This window comes from Electrona antarctica, assembly GCF_951216825.1.
Source record: "Electrona antarctica genome assembly, chromosome: 7".
NCBI classification, from domain to species: domain Eukaryota; kingdom Metazoa; phylum Chordata; class Actinopteri; order Myctophiformes; family Myctophidae; genus Electrona; species Electrona antarctica.
The window spans coordinates 41,882,659-41,903,794 of record NC_136812.1 but is presented as its reverse complement, the minus strand read 5'-3'; the positions used below and the strand labels follow the sequence as shown (position 1 = coordinate 41,903,794).

At 41.1% G+C, this 21,136-nt stretch overlaps 1 protein-coding gene across 3 annotated transcripts in view; it reads right to left on the bottom strand.

Annotated features, from left to right (window-relative positions):
• Positions 1–21,136, bottom strand: part of LOC306927151 (arf-GAP with coiled-coil, ANK repeat and PH domain-containing protein 2-like) — a 97,021-nt gene that overhangs the window by 48,578 nt on the left and 27,307 nt on the right. For all 3 annotated transcript variants that reach the window (XM_079506827.1, XM_079506828.1, XM_079506829.1), the window contains exons 3-6: positions 19,092–19,211; positions 17,916–17,969; positions 11,393–11,451; positions 7,336–7,519 (exon numbers count right to left, since the gene is read on the bottom strand). In XM_079506827.1, the coding sequence (XP_079362953.1) occupies positions 7,336–7,519; positions 11,393–11,451; positions 17,916–17,969; positions 19,092–19,211 (417 nt within the window). The remainder of the gene's footprint in view (positions 1–7,335; positions 7,520–11,392; positions 11,452–17,915; positions 17,970–19,091; positions 19,212–21,136) is intronic.

Genomic DNA, 21,136 nt, shown 5'->3' with positions numbered 1-21,136 from the left:
CACAAGTGACCAGCATTTGGCTCCTGCCTGGTGGTACAGTAGTTCCCCACCATGCTACAGTATGTACAGTAGGAGGAGTAGGACACAGAACAATGGTTCAACTGATTTTGCACGGATTTAAACAACTGAAACCGGGAAAGCATCCTGTTTTTTTAATTTAATTCTAACCACTTTAACCATACTTTATACTTTTGCTATTCAGAAATAGCAGATCTAGATCTGCTATTTTTGAAAAATCATGACATTTTTAAAGCAAACATTTTATCTCAAATCTTTGATTCTAGGGGGGTCCATGGAACAAAATATTTTCAGATGGGGGTCCGTGGCCAAATAGATATGATTCTGGGGGTCCTTGACATGAAAAAGTTTGAGCACCACTGATATAGCAACATACTGTACTGTACATTTTTCAGAAAACTGTTAGGATTATTGTCTCCACCAGGCCGAAGGCATGGGGAGAGAGTATGTTTTGCACTCCGTCCGTGTGTGTGTGTGTGTCCTTCCGTCCGTCCGTCCGTCCTTCCGTCCGTCCGTTATCAGCTAATCTCCGGTACCGTTGGCCCGATCCATGCCAAACTGTGCACACACACTCCATGGATACCAACGATGAACCTCTGCCCCAAATATTCCTCAACGGCCTGTTATAGCGCCACCATGAGGCCGATTTAGGCAAAACACATTTCTGTAGATTACCCGTACACATTTTATCCATACATCACACAATTCGGTATACACTATCTACATAGTCATGTGATCAACACGGATTTGCACCATTTCCCATCTTCCATCCTGATTGGCTAATATTGGCTTCCAAAGCTCACATGAATGGTCCGTTTCGAACAAAATGCCACAAATCACAAAAACAGTGTGCAATTTCCGTGAAATTATACACGCACATTTCCACTAGGCCGAGGACGACATGCCACTAATTATTTTCCAAATCAGCCTCATGGTGGCGCTATAACAGGCCAATTCCTGTTTTTAGCTATAACTGCATCAATCTGTATACAACTTATGTATGCGCACTCCCTAGAGGCCATGGAAAAACATTTTCCCTGCATCCCTCCACATCTGCCGGTTATAGCGCCACCATGAGGCCGATTTCTGCTAAACACATTGCTTATGTTAGTCGCACAGATTTCATCCAAATCTCACGCAAATCGGTACACACGATCTCTGTAGTCATGTGATCAAGACGAGTCTGTTGGATTTCTCAAAGTTTTCAGGAGTGGCCTGTTTCGTTCAAAATGCTGCACATAAACAAACAAACAAAAATACATGTTTATATTACTCCTAAACATTTTGCCAAACATCACACACAGTCCTATCCTCCTGGTGGAGACCTGTTTTTAGAATGGGCCTCAGGTCTCAGTGGGAACACCAAAACAATATTCTACTATTGTTTCTTTATTATACCGGTACAGTATATTTTTTCAATCTTTTCAATCTCTCTCCATTTCTTACCTATCCCGTGTTTCATGCTTAAAGCTGTGCTGCTGAATGTGACTGTCCCCATGGGGATCAACATAAATGTCTATCTATTTACCGGTATCTATCTTAGCAGCAATATTCCTATACATCTTGTTGTACTGTCCCCGACCCTGTGAAAACGTCTGGTGACCTGGATGTAAGCCCCGAGCCTCTAGTTGAGAAACACTAAGGCCATCGAGGTCATGATGAAAGCTTGCATGCCATCAGTCAAATTATTATTATCACATTAAGACCTGAGGCCGATTCTACTAAATGTCTTCAAACTGTTTTCTGAGAAACCATATCACTGGTTCTCAAACGTTTTCATGTCAAGGACACCCATTCACCCAATACAAATTTATTTGGCCGCGGACCCCCATTTCGCTCCAGGGACCCTCAGAAAAAAAGATTTGAGTTAAAAATGTAAACAATATATATTCAAAGATTTGCACAAATTATCATGATCTTTCGAAAATAGCAGATCTACAAGCTCATATATCTGCCTTTTTATCATATACAGTATATAGCTAAAATCTAAAATGGCACGGATGCTTTCCGGATTTTAATGGGTTATTATATATTTTTTAATAATATAAAACATTAACAAAATATAACAGATCTATAAGTTCACAATGTGTTACAAATTACAATGTGTTATTCCTGTTGAAACAGTGCTTAAGTGGTTATGGATGTTTGTTTTTCTAAGCTACACCACTCTTTGGTATAATGGGAGATTTTCATTTTCCAGCCTGCAGTCTGTGTTCTAATTATTTCTGGTCTGTATATTTCCATTCGGGGCACAACGTGGCACCATGGGCTCTCGCGCACACGCACGCACACACACACACACACACACACACACACACACACACACACGCGCGCGCACACAACACAACACACAACACACACACCATGTGTGATGCTGTGAGCTTGCAGCCTCTGCCATGCTGTATATCATCCACTCTACCATCTTTCCTGTCAACATCAACTGTGCGCTATGTAATTAAGCATACACGCCATATAAACAAGGCTGAAAACTGAACATTTTGTTCAATTTCAGAGTCCAGTCAATTATTTATTTAAATTGTCTGCTCCAGACTGTATGACCTGGAAGCATATGAAAAGAGTGGGAGTGTCGCGTCTGGCCACGCGAGACTACTTGTAGATCAGCTATTTGAGCTACTTTGCACAACATGGTATGACAGAGTATAAAATAGGGGTGGGCATACCAAGGACCAAGTGGTGGTTAGTTAGTTACTATAAATGCCCAAATGGCTACTAGACTACTAGACTAGAGTAGACAAGCTTTTCAGCCACAAACAGAATTCCCAAGCACTTCACTAGTGGCTGGTACGAATTTCTCACCACAAGTGAAAGTATTGCAAAAAAAAAGTGGTACAAATGTGTGCCAAATATTTCATAAAAGTTGCAAATACTAAAAACGTCAGGGGGATGTACCAACAACACCAGTCTGATGTGGAACTTTAAAGCCTCTTTAAATGACTTTTTTCAGTTATAGATTCCCTACATGAACAGACCAACCAGAACCAGACAGAAATTTAATTTCTCAAAACCACGCCTCATTTTGAGGAAGGAGTATTTCTGACGAAGCAGTGCGCTATTACAACATAAGCCCCTGCTCCCCCCGCTCCCTCTGAGACATGCTTTCGTCAATAATGGTAGACTACTTAACAACTTAAACCCTAGTATATACTGTAAATGGCTGACTGGAATCCCCCGGCGGCCGATTCTAGCGGGCTGCTAGCAGGCTCCTTTCTTCCCCATCTACAGACACTATTATCCTAGCCAGAAATAGACAATCTATCAAATCTATTGATCTGCTAGAGAATGTTCACCCTTGAATAGGGATGCTAGAGGTTTTTTTTTCTATACGTATATCAACAAATCACCTGAACAAATTTGAATAGATTTATTATAATTGACAAAATCAATTGGTGTGACTGACTAGCCACTTAACCCTTATACTTTGCTGTACAGTAGAGTTTTGTACTGGTGGCATACAAAAATAGCTAAAATAGCCAATCTACAATACAATCTCACGTGTTGCATCACAACACGTTGTGACCTTGTAGATCGGCTATTTATTATTCTTTTTTTTTATATATATAACTGTTCATTAATAGTAATCGAGGCTTGACATTTTTTTAAATATTGATTTGAAGTCATATCTCCCAGCATTGGTTAGATTAGATATAAAGAACATTCATGTGCTATTTGCTTACAGATGGTTTTAGTAATGTTTGATACAAACAATGCACCATGATGGATGGAAGTGAGCTCCTCTAAGCCTTCTATATATTATGTGTCTGGACAGATATTGCGACTCTAAAAATATCAGATACCACAGCAGAATCTAGCATTATCCTTATCACAAAGCACATTCCTTATCATCTCTACAACAGCCATAGAAAAGACAAGGGCTCTGTTGCTATGTTTAATAATGCTGCTACCTCACCTTGAAGTGCATGCATAGAACTACCAGAGTGCACATGATTATGCATACGGGCTTGGCAGGATTTGATCCTGTGCCAGCAGCACTAGCATACATTATGGCTCCAGAGATGGGTATCATTCTGAAACACAACACTATCAGTGGCCACGAGCAGGGAAACTATAGCCATGCTACAGCTAACCACTTCCCTCCTCACAAAGCATGCAGCTTTTAGAGCGTGTGCACTGTGCAGGGCTACTGCAGTCAGTGAGGATGAATGGTCTTCACTGGGAAAAGGTCAGGGAAGCCATCAGAGAGAAGATGTACTCCACTGTACTCCACTGTGGCTTCCACAAGAATGGACTTCACATTAATTGGACCTAGAGGTATTTGGATCATTAAATGTGGACCTAGAGATATCTTTTGGCATGTGGATCGTTAAAACAGGAAAGAGAGACCATTTTGAAAATCACCTTGTGAATAAAGACCTCTTCTGTCCTCTCAAACTACAATGATTTTTTTTGGCAGATTTGTTTGGTTTCCAGGCTAACCCCTTGCTTTAAATGGTGCGTTTACACGGGCAGACGCAAAGACGAATGGCAGTATCTTTTGGAGCAGCTACAACATTGCATCCCGTGTGGACGCAATATAAATGGTGGTTTGGGATCGTTGTCACAATTATTAGCTGGGTCTGAATTCGTTAAAATCGTGCACTTGGTGACAAGTTTTTGATTTTTGGTATGGTGGTAGGTATGGTTATAAGGTTTTCAAAAACCATCGCAAACGAGTTGGGAGCGCCCCCTAGTGGTCCGTTTGCAATGAATCTAATATTAAATGGGTCAGTATATGGTTATAAATCAAAATAATTGATAAAAGAGATTTTCCAATGGATTCTATTAGTATTGGGTGTGCTAAATAACATACAAAAAAATTAGGAAAAAATAACTTCTGGAAAGGCATCATTTTCAAGATGGCGTCCACGATGGCTGCCGGGAGCTTAAAATGCCTATAAACTGGGATTTAATACATAAAAAATCATAACAATTATGCACTTGGTGACAAGTTCTTGATTTTTGGTATGGTGTTAGGGATGGGCATAAGGTTTTCAAAAACCATCGCAAACGAGTTGGGCTCGCCCCCCTAGTGGTCCGTTTGCAATGAATCTAATATTAAATGGGCCAGTATATGGTTAAAAACCATAATAATGGATAAAAGAAAAAATTCAATGGATTCTATTAGTATTGGGTGTGCTAAATAACATACTAAAGATTTAGGAAAAAATAACTTCTGGAAAGGCATCATTTTCAAGATTGCGTCCACAATAGCTGCAAAATGCCTATAAAGCTTGGATTTAATATGTAAAAAAATAAAAATAATAATTGATAAAATATCATGCCAAATATCTAAAACTTGTCACCAAGTGCATAATTGTTGTGATTTTTTATGTATTAAATCCCAGTTTATAGGCATTTTAAGCTTACTGAGGCCACCGTGGACGCCATCTTGCAAATTATGCCTTTCCAGAAGTTATTTTCACCCAAAATTTTAATATGTTATTTAGCATACCCAATACTAATAGAATCCATTGGAAAATATATTTTATCAATTATTATTATTATTTTTTTACATATTAAATCCCAGCTTTATAGGCATTTTGCAGCTATTGTGGACGCAATCTTGAAAATGATGCCTTTCCAGACGTTAATTTTTCCTAATTCTTTAGTATGTTATTTAGCACACCCAATACTAATAGAATCCATTGAAAAATCTCTTTTATCAATTATTATGGTTTTTAACCATATACTGGCCCATTTGATATTAGATGCATTGCAAACAGACCACTAGGGGGCGAGCCCGACTTGTTTGCGATGGTTTTTGAAAACCTTATACCCATACCTAACATCATGCCAAAAATCAAAAACTTGTCACCAAGAGTATAATTGTTATGATTTTTTATGTATTAAATCCCAGTTTATAGGCATTTTAAGCTCCTGGCAGCCATCGTGGACACCATCTTGAAAATGATGCCTTTCCAGAAGTAATTTTTTCCTAATTTTTTAGTATGTTATTTAGCACACCCAATACTAATAGAATCCATTGGAAAATCTATTTTATCAATTATTTTGATTTTTAGCCATATACTGACTCATTTAATATTAGATTCATTGCAAACAGGCCACTAGGGGGGGCGCTCCCAACTCGTTTGCGATGGTTTTTGAAAACCTTATAACCATACCTACCATCATACCAAAAGTGCACGATCTTGTTGATTTTGGACGAATTCAGACCCAGCTACATAATCACCTAATCACAATTATTTGAGATCATTGCAATTCTTTTGCACATTATTAATTAACTACTGCATATATTAATTGTCAGTTATTAATCTTCATAATCATTTTCAGAAAATAGATGGTGTAAATAGGTTTAAATAGCATATCTACAAGCTCAATGAAAAAAAAAAAAAAAAAAACGTTAATTGCAATTATTTGTATGACAATAAATGTCAATGTAAAATGTGATGACGGTAACAGCCCTAGTTGGAGCTGCTAGCATCTTGCTGGGTGGTGGACAGACATCTTGCTGGGTGGTGGACAGACATATCAGGCTAACACAGCTGTTGTTCATTTCCCACTATGCCACATCAGCATTCTTAGGCCGACTCCACCTTTCCTCGTCCCCATACAGATCCACTGGGGCCTATATTCTGCAGTGTGTGAACGCATTATACAGCTGTGTTTACCCCTAATCCCATGATTAACCGTTTCAATACAGAAATACTAAGGGGAATAACCCGTTAAAAGCGGGAAAGCATGTGTCATATTAGATTTATTTGGCTAGTCAAAAATAGCAGAAATATGGATAAAGTTATGTATGTTATTATGTATGGAATATATGCATATATCTTTAATTTAATTTTCTCTGGAGTTGTTAGCCCATCTAGACTTTCAAGCACCAAACTAAATGTGTCCATATTTGTATATTATTTTTGTATTTTATTTTTACCCATTACCTTTTGATGTAGGTAATGGGTATGTTTATAACTGTGTCCTTTGTTCCACAACGTGTCTGAGCTGAGCTGTGTGTTTTGTTTTTTGTTTGTTTTGTTTTTTCCTGTCTTGTCTTTGTCATAAAATGGAAAAATCAATAAAAATATTATTGAAAAAAAAAAATACAAGCTCATGGTACTACGCTATGAGCTTGTAGATCTGCTATTTTTGAAAAATCATGAAAATTTGTGAAAGTGAACATTTTTAACTCAAATCTTTGCTTCTTCTTGGTTCTTCCAAGGAAGAACCATGCATTTTGAGTCTGCAGCCAAATGTCCTTGACTTGAAAAAGAAACTTAATGCCTTAAAAAAACAAATAGAAACACAATCAAATAAAATGCTCCCAATAGGACGAGGTCCTACCTGTAAGACATAGTCCAGGACGATGTGACGGAAGCACTTGCGCGTGGCAGTGAGGATGTTGGTGGCCTCCTCCACCTCGTGCTGCTTGTTGCGAGGAGCCTGGGCGTTCTTGGTGAGCGCTGCCTCCTTCTCCTCGCTCACCTTGTCAAACTGCTTCTTAGCCTCTTTGAACTTGCGCAGGTCTCTGGAACGAGAGGAGGATGGGGACGGGGAAATTAGTTTGATTGAAAAGAAGAGCAGAACAGCACTTTCCGACAAGGGCAAGTACTGTAGCATCAGCGAGGATTAAAGCACAATGAAGCAAGAGGGCTTCTTTCCATTGTGGTCCTCCAGTGATGAGTCTGTCATTGACAGGCAAGGATACTTCAAATGGATTACTTAAAACACTCAAACCCTGGCGTCCCAATTCAGGGACGAACATTCAGCCAAAAAAACAAATCTACACATCTACAAGCTCAGAGTCATAACATGTTGCAAATGCAATGTGTCCCAGTGTGAGCTTGTAGATCGGCTATTTCCAGCGAAGAGTGTGTGAAGTGGTTTAAGATAGTGAGAAAAGGAGGGGGCCTAGTACTGTATATAGACAGACCCCTGGGGGACGCGTTATTATGGATCCCACCCCACCTCTAGGCAAACCCCGCTGTGATTGGCCAGTAGTCGCTGTGATTGGCAGTTCTCGTTTTTGCAACTATGCCTAACCCTAGCCTGAGCAGCATTCCATTTCGGGTTTATGATCCGGTTTGGAGCGGATGGTAACTTTCGTCATGTTGTAGTCAATGATTTGTAGTCATCTGGCAGGAAACCACAAAGCGGAATCAGAAGTACGCAAAATACCGCGATCATAATTGTAGGGCCTACCCAATAAAATCATTGATGCAGCGTAGTTTAGCTGATTTTTAAATTATAAATGTGAGTGTACATTCCAGAGACTATTTAGCGTCTATATACCTTGTCCGACGGGGAAATTAGTAGGCCCTAAAATGACGATTGTGGGGACTTATTTTTGAGTGGTGCAACCACTCCAAGGAACAGCAATGTCCGTCCCAACCTATGTGACTATGTGACTATGTTTAGAGTACCAGTAGGGGCAAAAGTGGCGCTGTTGTGCCAGAAACAGAGAGAGAGAGATAGTGTTGTACTGTTGCCTGCTAATGAGAGAGAGAGAGAGAGAGAGAGAGAGAGAGAGGGTGGGGGGGGGGGGGGGGGGGGAGTTGCACCACTCAGTTCACACGGGTGTGATTTTTATTTTGGTTACTTCTTACTCCTGCCAGATGACTACAAATCATTGACTACAACATGACGTATTTTACCATCTGCTCCAGTCCGGTTCACACGGCAATTTTGGAACACAGCCCAGGCTTTCCTCCGAGGTGGAAGGGCCTGGTGACGCGAGGTTAGCCTAACCCTAACCTCAGTAAAACGATGCCTTCCCCCGGGAGCCAATCAGACGGGTCTATCCTAGAGCTGTGGGGGGATTCATTATCACACCTGGGGGACTCCAGTCAACTACAGTAGGTCTATATAGGGTTTAACCAGTTGATACTCGTCTCTGAAACGGTACATACTAATCCAACAGGTCTAGGATCAGATCCTGTGTGTGGCTCCCAGCTTTCATAAACGTTGTCTAATTTAACCTATTTTGGGCGGGAACCCCTTTTGGTGTTAGCATTATGTTATGCTTTAGCTATTGAAAAATAGCAGATCTACAAGCTCATAGAAGCTCATAGAAGCTCACAAAGCTTGTAGGTCTGCTATTTTTTAAAAATCGAAGAACGACTGACATAGAAACATAGCTATTTTTCAAAATGGGTTAAGACAAATATACAAGCTGGATGAGAGGAATGCCACCTCTCCAAATGAAACGTTCTGTACTGTATGTGCTGCCGCCGAGTTCAGGGTCACGGTTATCACCAGATGGTGTCGCACACAAACAGCACAGGACCAACCAGGCGTACAGTCGAGTGAGACACGTGTTGAGTTTTCAGAAATCCCCTATCTAAAAGGTCAAAGAAGACATTTCCATTATTTGTTTTCAACAATCCTGTGGGCTGTAAAGTTGCATGTAAACGGACGCGAGGTTATCTCTGGCTATGCACGACGGGGAATGAAGGGCGATTTGGTCAAGTTATTGAAACAAAGAAACAAATGCACAATAAAATGTGGTATACGCAACGCAGTGTACGCAGTGACGCGAGTTTTTTAAATATTGCAGAGCTAGGGCAACAGCTTGAGGCAGAAGCAGATGTCCCAATAATCTAATTTCTTAATGCCATTAGTGTAGATCTGGTTTGAGGGCTGTGTGTCAGCAGTCTGTGTTGTTGAACCTGGATCTGATGATCAGCGCCCATTCCTACATTTCTTTAGTCTGGATCAAATTTCTCCAGAGCTCCCCTCCTGTGTCTCCCTGAACTGTCTGTCTCCCTCTCACGTCACGATTCATATGAATATGCAATGACAATGTGAGTTGATGCTGCAAGCCGTTATGTTTCACATCGCTCCAATCGCAGAGGTAATTGCAACGATGTCAAAACTACAATAAAGATGGTGGCATAGCTAGTGTCCAAGGCGGTGCGGTGCGCCAAGCGCTTCAAATAACTGTACTGCCAATGTCAACCACCAATTGTGTCTTACCAGGGCCAAGATGGAAGATTAAAGAGACCACTTCCAAAATCCAAATACAGCAGATGCACTAGTTATAATGTATGAACATACTCTATCCTACAGATTTGTTAAAATAACATAACATAAACGTCCCAGATTGAACCTTTAAACCGGCATCCCTGTTGAATCATTGAAGCCACCCACTAAATAAAACCAAACCTCTGAGGCTTGCACTTACTCGTCTGTATTTAATTTGTTCGCCCACGCAAAACAGCGTCTTATTATTCCACTGCTCCGACTGTGAGGCTCTGGGAGTATAGGCTGATTGTGAGGGAACTGGCTTCCAGGCAGCGTTGGCAATATTAATTGAGTGTGCACTTTCGGCAGGCATCTAATCCTTAAAGAATGTGCAAATTTTCACATTTTAGTCACCTCGAATGTTTTAGTGTTAGTCTAGTTTTAGTAGACTAAATATTATAAGATTGTAGTTACTACGATTTTACACTTGCTGAAAATAGCCAATCTATAAGATCACATCGCGACGCATTGTGAGCTTGTAGATCTGCTATTTTCAGCATGCAACCAAGTGTAAAATGACTTGTGTCTTTTACGTATACTGGATCTCTTCCACTAGTCCCTTCCTAGCATTTTAGTCTATTTTTTATTTGTTAACGAAATTGTCAATATATTTAGTCTTAGTTTTAGTCATCATAGCTTAGTTTTCATTTAGCTTCCATTTAGTTTTCGCCAGTGAAAAAAGGTAGTCAACGAACATTTGACAAAATCAACACCGATTTGCATGAAGGGGAAGATAGTCTTGACAGTACTAATTGAGTTTTCACACACTTCCTCGCCATCATTCTTTCCAGGCAACTTTCTAGTCCGTCTTTCTTCTGTGGAATATTCCTCAGCCACGATACACAATATGCTGACGTGGCTTTTTGTTCTTAGTTCTGCATCGCTTGATTTTTCAGACACAGAATTGAGAGTGGAAAACATTAAGACTGGGGGCTTTGTGTTTCCAGTGGGCCTCATGGTGAGTCGCTGTGAATAAGAGCTTCAGCCAAAACCACCATCTCCACCCCTGACCTCTGGGATCACACCCCGTTCTCCTTTACTTGTCTCCTTCCCTTCTACCTCTGTCCACATCCCCTCGTTTGTTTCATTTCCTCTCTGACATACATACAGCACATGGTCAATCTAGGGCCATAATAATAAGGTGACGGTCCACCCTCCACTTCCAAATGATTATCTTGAATAAATGGGGGTAGTGGTGGATTGATCATTGTAATACTGCAGACACCAAGCCAGTTGGATGAGAGCAGCATATGAATGGCTATTGGCTACAATATAAATCGTCTAGATAAAAGGTAAAGAAGTAACATTCTGGAAAGCTGAAAACCCCCACAAATACAAGCAGCATACCAATGGCAATGGAGACTTCATCAGTACTTACTCTTTGACAAATGTTTGAAGCTGCACCTTGATTGATCTCTGGGCCTGATCAAACAATATCTGCGGAGATAGAAGGAACAGTTACTTCTATATCCAACAATAGAGCTTCAGTCCACACATTTTACCACACAAACATTTCACTTCCCTCGTTAGGGAGAACAGCTGGTGGTGAAAGATAAACATTTTCATCATACCGAGTTTCACTCTACAAGTTCCACTAGGGAACTGGCTTTTAGTTTCACATGATTGCACCAAATGTTGCGTTGACCGTAATGACAGGATAAAGTACGGTAGTAATACAATATTTCTGTTATTATTGTTATTGTCATCTTGAACATCTTGGGATATCTTTTCTTTGGGGGAAAGAAAAGAGATGAAAACATTTCAGACCGAAAACATTTCACAAACATCTGGGGTATAAAAGCTTACATTTCCAGGCTAAAGGTTTTTTTTGTTCAGCATTCAGCACATTCCACATGTGTGCTTGTGTCTCAACTTCACTGTGTTCAACTTTCCAGAAGTAAAACGCAACTAAATTTACGTGGAAAAGGCTGACTTTGAAAATTCCACCTCGTAAACTAAACAAACATACGTGCACACAGCTGCAACGCGTGCTTATGCTCGTTAGTGAGTCATGCCCTCATTAATCTGTGCGCCTTAACCCATTTAGGCCTAACGTCGAAATTTAAAGTAATTCTTCTAAATCCTCCAAAAATAGCAGACCTACAAGCTCGTAGCGCGCCACTCGGTGGCGCGCTATGAGCTTGTAGATCTGCTATTTTTCAATAGCTAAATTATAACATAATGTTTAAAACACCAAAAGGGGTTCCCGCCCAAAATGGGTTAAAAACAAACCAAAACCAAAACACCCCCATCAGCAAACGAAGTCCCCTATAAACAGCGGCATCCCTAAACAGCGTTTTCAGCCTGATTTCAGAGCAGATGATAGTCACTAGACAGACAGGACAATACGGGCTGTGTCCTCCGTGGACTGGCCCTGTCCCTGGGAACAAACAGCAGTGTGCGTCTTGAGTGGGTCATGTGCTCTGAGATCGCTGACTGGTAAAAAAAAAAAAATATTAAACAGCAGTCAGCTGATGAGACCACAGTGTCTCTGCGGCTGAGTCACAGTTTCAGCTCCGGCCTAGTGTCTGTGTGTGTGTGTCGTGGTGGGGGTGAGACTAGTTTAGTTCCCTAAAGCCCAAAGGAGCCACCACAAGGTTGATCCGAGTCTGTGACTCAACACTGGAGGCTAAGGTTTCCTGCCTAAGTCCACCTGTCATTAGCCATATACTGTAGACCAAATACACACACAGACACTCAGAAAGAACGGCTCAGATTAACTCAATACTTATTTTTTGTAGTTTAGTAACCAATTAAAAACAATAGAGGGTATGCGTGTGACATCACAAAACCCGGAAGTTATGCAGGAACGCCTACCGAGTGGCAAAAACTACTTTCTGGCCTTGACAGCCCATACATCCACACAGAAAAGTCCTATCTGATTGCATTAAACGACATTAAACAATGTTAAACTCACCTTGCATGTTGCTTTGCCACTCGGTGTGCCACTCGATGGGCCATTCACTTTAAGCATGCGCATACCCTCTATTATTATTAGTATTCATGGCCACAGACAGTGGCTGAATGTATGGCTCAGTGCTTTAGTCAAAGGGCATTAACATTATGTTTCAAAATGTTCTTAGAAAGTGCATGCCACACAGGCTGGGTCTGATTGGTCTAGAAGTGGGAACTTGGTTTTGCAAGCATGGGAGTTGCGCATCTGAACCAGAGGGAGGCGGGGTCTTAAGGACATCACCGCTCATTATCACCGTTTAGGTGATAATTAAGGTCATCACCTAAAAGGTGATTTGCGACTCACCTAAAACTGGAGTATGACTTTAGACCAATGACCACTATGGCGTTCTAGACGCAAATGTTGAGCAGCAGTTTTACCATTTGGCAGAAAAACGGCTCCTACTTTGAAGCGAGAGCTTCTGGAGTGTGTGGGGTTGCATTGTTTCTATTGGACACAATGAGCCGTGTAGTGTAGTTTTCAAACATTGTGACCATTAACTCTTTGAGAGTTTCAAGGATTTCTATATAGTTTTTAGACTTCTCTATGGCAGAATGGCGTTTTTGAATGATTTATTGAAGATTCTCTGTTGTGAATGTGTGACAACGAAAGACCTTCAGAGAAAGCTTGGCTTGTCTGCTTCCAGGAAAAAAATTAACTGAGTTGATAAAATGTTTAGTTTTTGTGTTGGAAGCCATTTAAAAGAGCCTGCATTTACACTGGGTAGTGTTTCTAGGACAACAAAAAAAGTTATGCCCGGTTGAAGTTTTATTTTCTAAATAACTTTTTTTCTGCTGGGCGTACATAGCCATGCAATATCTCATTTTAAAGGGTGAGTTGTCTAGTTCAATTACAATGAAATAAAAAGTTTCTCACATGTACCACTGTAGATATTTTGCCATCTATAAATAGCATGGTCAGTCATGATCAATCTGACCTATCCAGCTAAAAGTCCCCCTAGCTCTGAAATGGAACATCATATAAACTCAATTCTTTTTTGGGGTAAAATTAGACATTCTAACGCACATTTTGATATATACCATGTTTACATAGTCTTACCAGTACCTTGTCTATTCATGCATGTATCTCAAAAACCTGTTGTGAAGAAACAGTTTTGATAAAAAACACATCCAAGGACATTGTTTTGATATGACTTTGTGCCCATGATATGTATCAAAATATAGACTTGAATGTATACTGTATTATAACAAAAAATTGGGTTCTTACCATCTACCGTTACAGAGTAAATCACAGTTGAAACTCGCTTAGTCAAACCATAAACCTCAGAATAGTGAACAAAATAGCCATGACAGGTCTAACTCATTGTAAAAGCGTCTTTTATTTTTTTATGACTACTAACATAATACAATTATAATAAATATTACAGAAAATAAATAGGCCTACATACAAAACAGTTGTCCCCAAACTCCCCAGTGTCCCCAAACCACTGCATTCCAGTTGTTCTTGACGGTGTGTGTGTGTGTAGGCTAAATTAAAAAAAAACAACAACTGAAATGAATGAATGCATCCGGTTCAGTGTCGGAGAACTCCATCGCAGTCTTGACTCTTCGTCTTCATCATCATCATCCTCCTCCTCCTCCTCATCTGATGCCAGTTCTAAATATATAAAAATAAACATTTAGCTGTAGTCAGCCCGGCCAATAGCCAATTAGCCAGTTGGGGGGGGGACGGGGACGTAGGCTATCTGACATCATCGTCGTCATCATCATCACACGGAGACACACTAAACAATGTACAATCATGATAGTATACAATATTCAATGAATGCGATTATCATGCAAGCTCAGACGTCAATGAAACGTCATACAGATCTTATATAATACGCTACTGTTAGCTTCACTCCCCGTCCCCCCTCCGATCCTTGTAGCATTGCTTCAGTAAACGATGCATGTTTGTTCTCCGTCTTTGTAGACAGTAAATAAAAGGAGCGAACATTACTCTAAAGATCAGATCGCCTATAAGGCACGCTACAATATAAAATACTTGTACTGCCATGCGTGCATGCCTGCTACGATACATTTGTACTGCACCGACCAACCGATCGACACCATTAGCCAGCTTTGGTGCTGGCTAATGGCTGGGGGCCATCGTGGTGAGTCATTCTGGCGTCATGATCTGACTAGTAGTAGTAATTATCCAAGCATCTATTTGTAGCGATCATCTTATGATTTCTGATCACTATAGAAGGGCATTTTCTACAATAAGATTACCTCAAAACATTCCGGGTTGATCGTCTTCTTCAATGGTTTCCCGGTATAGCTCATCGGACGACGATGGGGAGACAATGAAAAAAGGAGGGAGGGAGCAGCGAGTCTCGCTGTAAGCACTGGACCAGGGCTACTCCGCCTGGAGAAGGCGACTGGGACGCGTATGGATCAATACTACTACCACAAAACTCGCTCAAATAAATAGTACTGCTTTCAACCTTTTCTGCTAGAAAATCGCTCGGGCGAGACGGGTAAACAGGCAAAACAATGAAAACTATGAAGACTCCCTCTGCCCCCACTGTTTACAGGGGGTGGGACCAGCTTCCAATGGCAACACGTACACGTGTGTCACGTGACACGGGTTTTCTGGGTAATGTAGTTGGAATATAAGCTCAGGAATTTAAACAGCGCTTCGGAGCATATTAATATGTTTAGATTAATCAAAAACGGCGAAGACGCCAATTGGCGTCATTGATCATTTACGGAATTCTGATGAAGACGCCAATTGGCGTCTTTCACCTTCTAAGGGTTAAAAGCTAGTAACTGCCTGGCCTCAGTCTGTTGGACCAGTAACCCCAAACCCAAAGGAGCCACACCAGGGTGGATCCCCCATGTGACTCAACACGCCATACATTTTCTTATTAGTTCTCCTAGACTGGGAAAGTATAGGGCGGTATGATATAGTTATCCAGTAAATTCTCTTCTGTTGAGCCATAGTGCAAGCCCCAGGCCTGTGGTTCTCCAAGGGTCTAGGAGTCTGACTTAAGCCTTCAGTGGTGAGTCACTGGACCTACCCTGTTTTGTTTCCTTTGGGACTTAGGGGACTAGAGTTGGAGATGAGATTACTGAGTAACTTCTAAAGTGTTATGCCATAGATATAGCATGTACAGTATGTGTGGCAGGGTATTATTGCAATTAGTCCCGTCTGTGTGTAACTGTCAACAAAACAACTGGAGAACCGATGGGCGTATTTTCATGGGAGTGCATGGTCAGTGGGCCGCCTTGAAGAAATTACCAACTGTGTGTGTGTGTGTGTGCGTGTGCGTGTGCGTGTGTGAATGATCAGGAGGCTGGCCTGGAGAGATTAAGGCTGAATCCAAAGGTCCACTGTCCAGAGCAGAGGACTCTGCCCCTGCCGACTTCAGTCTTACTGTAAGTACTGTTACATTAAGTTGAGTGCTTTGCATCATTATATAGGCTAAAGTCTGCAAGGACACATGGCTGCATGACTAATGATACAGGATTTCAGACTACTGTACACTCGTTGCTGTGGATACGACCAACGACAAGCTACGTACGCCACTGGAAGCAACATGCTGCACTGGCTAATATTATTGTGCATTTTATTTGATAATAACAGCACTCACACAAGGGGCCGTGGGCTTTTATCATTTGATCCCGTCATTCAGGCGTTTGTTTTACAGGACATACAAGAGGTAAGCAATTGATCGGTTCTTGAGTCACTGCGATTGCTAGGCATTTTAAATGACCTAAAATGATTTCAAGTCATCATTAGTTACATTATAAACAGACAGAATACATGATATTGTAAACAATATCATCACATCCTAATTGCAATGAATTTGCGGTAATCCCGTTACTGTAGCTGTCTGGTGTAGACTTCAGACGCTTTGCATGAAACTCTGAATGAGCCCAGTTGCAGGTAGAATTGGGCCACCCTAACCACTCAGTACTTTGCAAGAAGGCACTCCTTAAGTCTGGCAGTCTGCAAATTCGGGAAAGTCCGCATATTTAGACTGAGCCTAGCTTTTGGGTCAAAAGGTTCAAAGGTCAAGATTGGGATCAAAGTGAAGGTCAAAATGACATAACTAGTCATAATCTCAGGAACAGAGAGATGTGGAACAAGAGCTATTGGTATGGGCAGGGTTTGCACCCCAGTGGTTAATTATTGCCTTCCTATCTGGGACGATCACCTAAGCGTTGTGGGGAACAGCGTCTAGGAGACTAATAATAAGGCTTTGGATTCAGTGACACAGTAAGTTAACCCATTCAGGCCTGACGTCGAAATTAAAAAAAAAAAGGTTTTCTAAATCATGACCATTTTCTGAAAGATTTGAGGCACATTTTAACGATTTAAAGAAAATAGCAGACCTACACAAGTTCATAGCGTGCCACTCGGTGGCGCGCTATGAGCTTGTAGATCTGCTATTTTTCAATAGCTAAATTATAACATAATGTTTAAAACACCAAAATGGGTTCCCGAAACTTGCAAAGCTGTTACACAGCAGCAGTACCACGCATCCTCTGATTTCCCGTCTGTCCGTGACACTTATCAAGTCGTAAACTGTTCTTACACGATAATGTTTTGTTTAGCTGTGTTTGGATAAAGGCTGAGCTGAGGTTGGAAGCCCCATAACACCGGGGCTGTCTTTTACAAGACAGGAAACTTGTAACAGTAACTTTATAGACCACAAGGCACCGGATGGACTACTTCATTTTACAGTTCTGTTTAGGGTCTTTCAAATGACAAGCAAACCTCAACGCAATGCGGCGAGCACACCCCACACTGACACATTGGTTATAAAACAAACGCATGCCATGCACCAAGAGTCAGCAGCAGCAAGCGGTCTTTCATTCTGAACTCCATCCCTCGACAGTGAAGAATGCCTTCCTGTGGTTCTGTGGGCTCATCTCTGCTTTTTGTTATCCTCTAACTGTTGACAGGAAGCTATAGCAGGACATCCGTTCTGACGTCTTACCGTGTGGTAGTTGATCATCTCCTGCAGGCTCTCTGCAAACTTTGACAGGCTGGACTGTGGACAGAGAATGTTCATTAACCAATGTATACTTCGGCGTGCGTGCGTGTGTGTGTGTGTGCGTGTGTGTGTGTGTGTGTGTGTGTGTGTGTGTGTGTGCAGATCTGTTATTTTCACACAAGAATTGACAATATTTCAAAATAATTGAAATTATTTGAAAGTTTGTCATATTTTTTGAAAACATTAAAAATGGAATGATATATTTTATTTTAGCGTCATGCCAACAGGCAAAAGCCTCATGACACCTTTTTAGAAGTCATGACAATGCTTCAGGTATAATATGGCCAACATACAGTAGGGATGCCAGGGTGAAAGTGGTTAAAACACTGGTCTGTGTATTAAATCAAATTAATATTAGCTTCTAATATGTTAAACATTTTACTATTACTACTCGTAATACTATTGCAATAATATAATTATCATCATCAGCACAATATTCAAGGTCAATGAGACAAGAACTTTGCATTCCTGCATAAACGGCCTCCTGCAGCGACGCATGATACCAGCACAAAGCAAACGTAGGACTCAAGCAGCACCTGACAAGATGCAAACAGTAAACTGTGAGTTAAGTTTAGCCTCCTGTCATTGAGGTATGTCTGAGAGGAAACGCTTTCAAGAGCACAGCACTGCTTTGGACATTTTGAATCAACAATGAAGTGTGTGTGTGAGTGGCGGGGGGGGGGGGGGGGGTGACTGAGAGAGCAAGAGAGAAAGAGAAGGAGAAAGAGAAAGAGAAGGAGAGAGAGAGAGAGAAATGTATTCTATGTAAATAATGCACTGTGGTTGAATGTGCGACCCAGGGGAGTGTTGGGAGGGGAAATATACAAAAAGACAGAGACAGGAAGTGCAAGCCTCTCCATGCAAAATGTGTGGGAGAAAGACAACACGCCATGTGGCCTAAGGGCTTTCTCTATTTTATTTGGACTTCATTTTATACATAACTTGATGAAGAAAAAATAAACCCTATTCATCAAGACAGACTGGGGCTGAGAATGAATGTTCTATGGATACTAACTAAGTTGTAAACACTGTAGTGTAAATAAACAAAACAAGTGAAACCCCTGTAGACAACAATACTGTTATGTAGTGTCATAGGTGAAGACTGTACTAGTTGTTTACCTCGATGACCTCATCTTTGGTGGACGACTGGGCCAGCTCCCGGATGCCGCTGACAAACTGTTTGTTGGCCGTGTTGTAGGCTTTGCCTGCGTCAATCATCCCAATGCACAACTTCACCAGCTAGAGAGCACAACAGAAGAGCCAGGGGAAAGACAGAGACAATTGGAGGGAATGAGGAAGAGAGGAGGGGAGAATGGAGGAGAGCGAGTTAATAGTGAAACGGCTCTTGTTAAAGCTTACGGGCAGTGTTTCATATTCAAACACTGGAAATGTGCTGCTGACAATTTCGATTCCTTTATTTCTCCTGCCCGGAAGAACGTTGTCCGAGTATGTAGGTTATTTTTCAGCTGTTCGTGAGCATTACTTCAAACACAAATGGCAGCTGTGCCCGTAGCAAAACAGCAGCTTTCTCTCTCTTGGACTGCAGCAAAATGGGGTTAAGTAATTTGCGCTTACGGTTATACTAACTAAGGAGTTGTGGCAGTATACAGAGGGCATTTCTCATTCAAAGAGATGATTTCTTTGAACACAGAAGCAGGACAGAAAAAGATCAGAGAGACGGCAGCCATGCCTTCTTCAGAATACATTTTATTCTGAAGATATGGACCCTGAAGGAACTACATTTCAAGAGGCAGCCTCTTTTTTTCCATTCAGCTTTCCCAGAAACCCAAGTCATAAAATCAGGACTACCATCACACAGACAGACCTGGGTGCTTTATGTAAAGTGTATCTCTGAAAAAACCCTTTATATCACATATATTCTTGGCAATTAACAAGGAGACTTTCTCCCCTCTGACTCATCAGGGGTGAGGATAATACCAGGTTACGTAAACGCACTAACAAACCTTGGCATATCTCCCAATTTCCTCTCACACTGGAGGCAGTGCAGAGGCTCAACACTCCGCTGTGGCCTAAATAATGTCGCTCATCTGCTGCCTAAAATACTACAGAACTCGATGTGCATGTGTGGGCTGCATGGTTACAGCTACAATGATAACACGGAATATTTAACCGCACACTGTATATATATCAATCATAATCACAAGTCATGGGAACACAATTTCATTGCAGGTTTTGCATTTCATATCAACAAGTGGGTGTTGAAGTTTTTTTTTTTTTTTTAATCACAGTATAAGCTAGGTATTGTCCTTTAAATCCCAACACCATTATCTACGTCGACACGTTATGGAACGCAAACAGAATTGTGTACTTCACTTCCTCCACCTCCTCCTTCCAGAAGATTCCCTCATCTTCACTTGAATCCTTATAAGCCAAGCTAAGAGAAACTATAGGACCATATGGTGCACGTTCCATCGCCTTGTGTGTCCATCCACTGGTTCATTCATCCTCATGGGTTTAGCCATTTAGGATTAGGGTACAGTAGGATAATATAATGCTATGCTGCCAGTAAAGGCTACTCTCCTGCTTGTTAGTTCATAAAGTGTGCTAGTGGAGAGCTACAGTACGTAAGGGTCGGTAGGTTAATACAAACAATAGGCTTACAGCTGTCATATCTGTCAGGTAGGGAACTATCTAAACTAATAATTTTAGTAGTGGGGATAAAAAGTGAAGACTGAAAAGTGAAGAGACACTAAACGTTTTTCAAAGGTGGTGCTGATCTGCTGAGGTTGAGAAAATAACACCCATCTATTTGTATTTGGAAGATTCTTTCGATTCTTTATGGTACGACTATTAATTGACTGACTCCCTGCCTTGCCAGCGCCATGGTGACAATGATTGTGAAATTGTTATTTGAGCCTTACTGTACTGTATGTATGACTAAGTAGTAAGTGGTGAGTCATACAGTACATTACCTACAGGAGAGAGGGCTCGCTCAGTGAGAACCCAATTAGTACAGGAAATCTATGTAAAATACAGGATCAACCTCTAACTAATTGCAAAAAAAACGAACTCAGCTGATTTTGTATCTTCAATATATCCTGAATAACAGAAAGAAAGTTGCATGGAATTGTCTGAGGGGAAAGTGTTGAAAATGGCCTGTACAGTATGGCCACCATTGACATCCTATTATAAGGCAATATTTT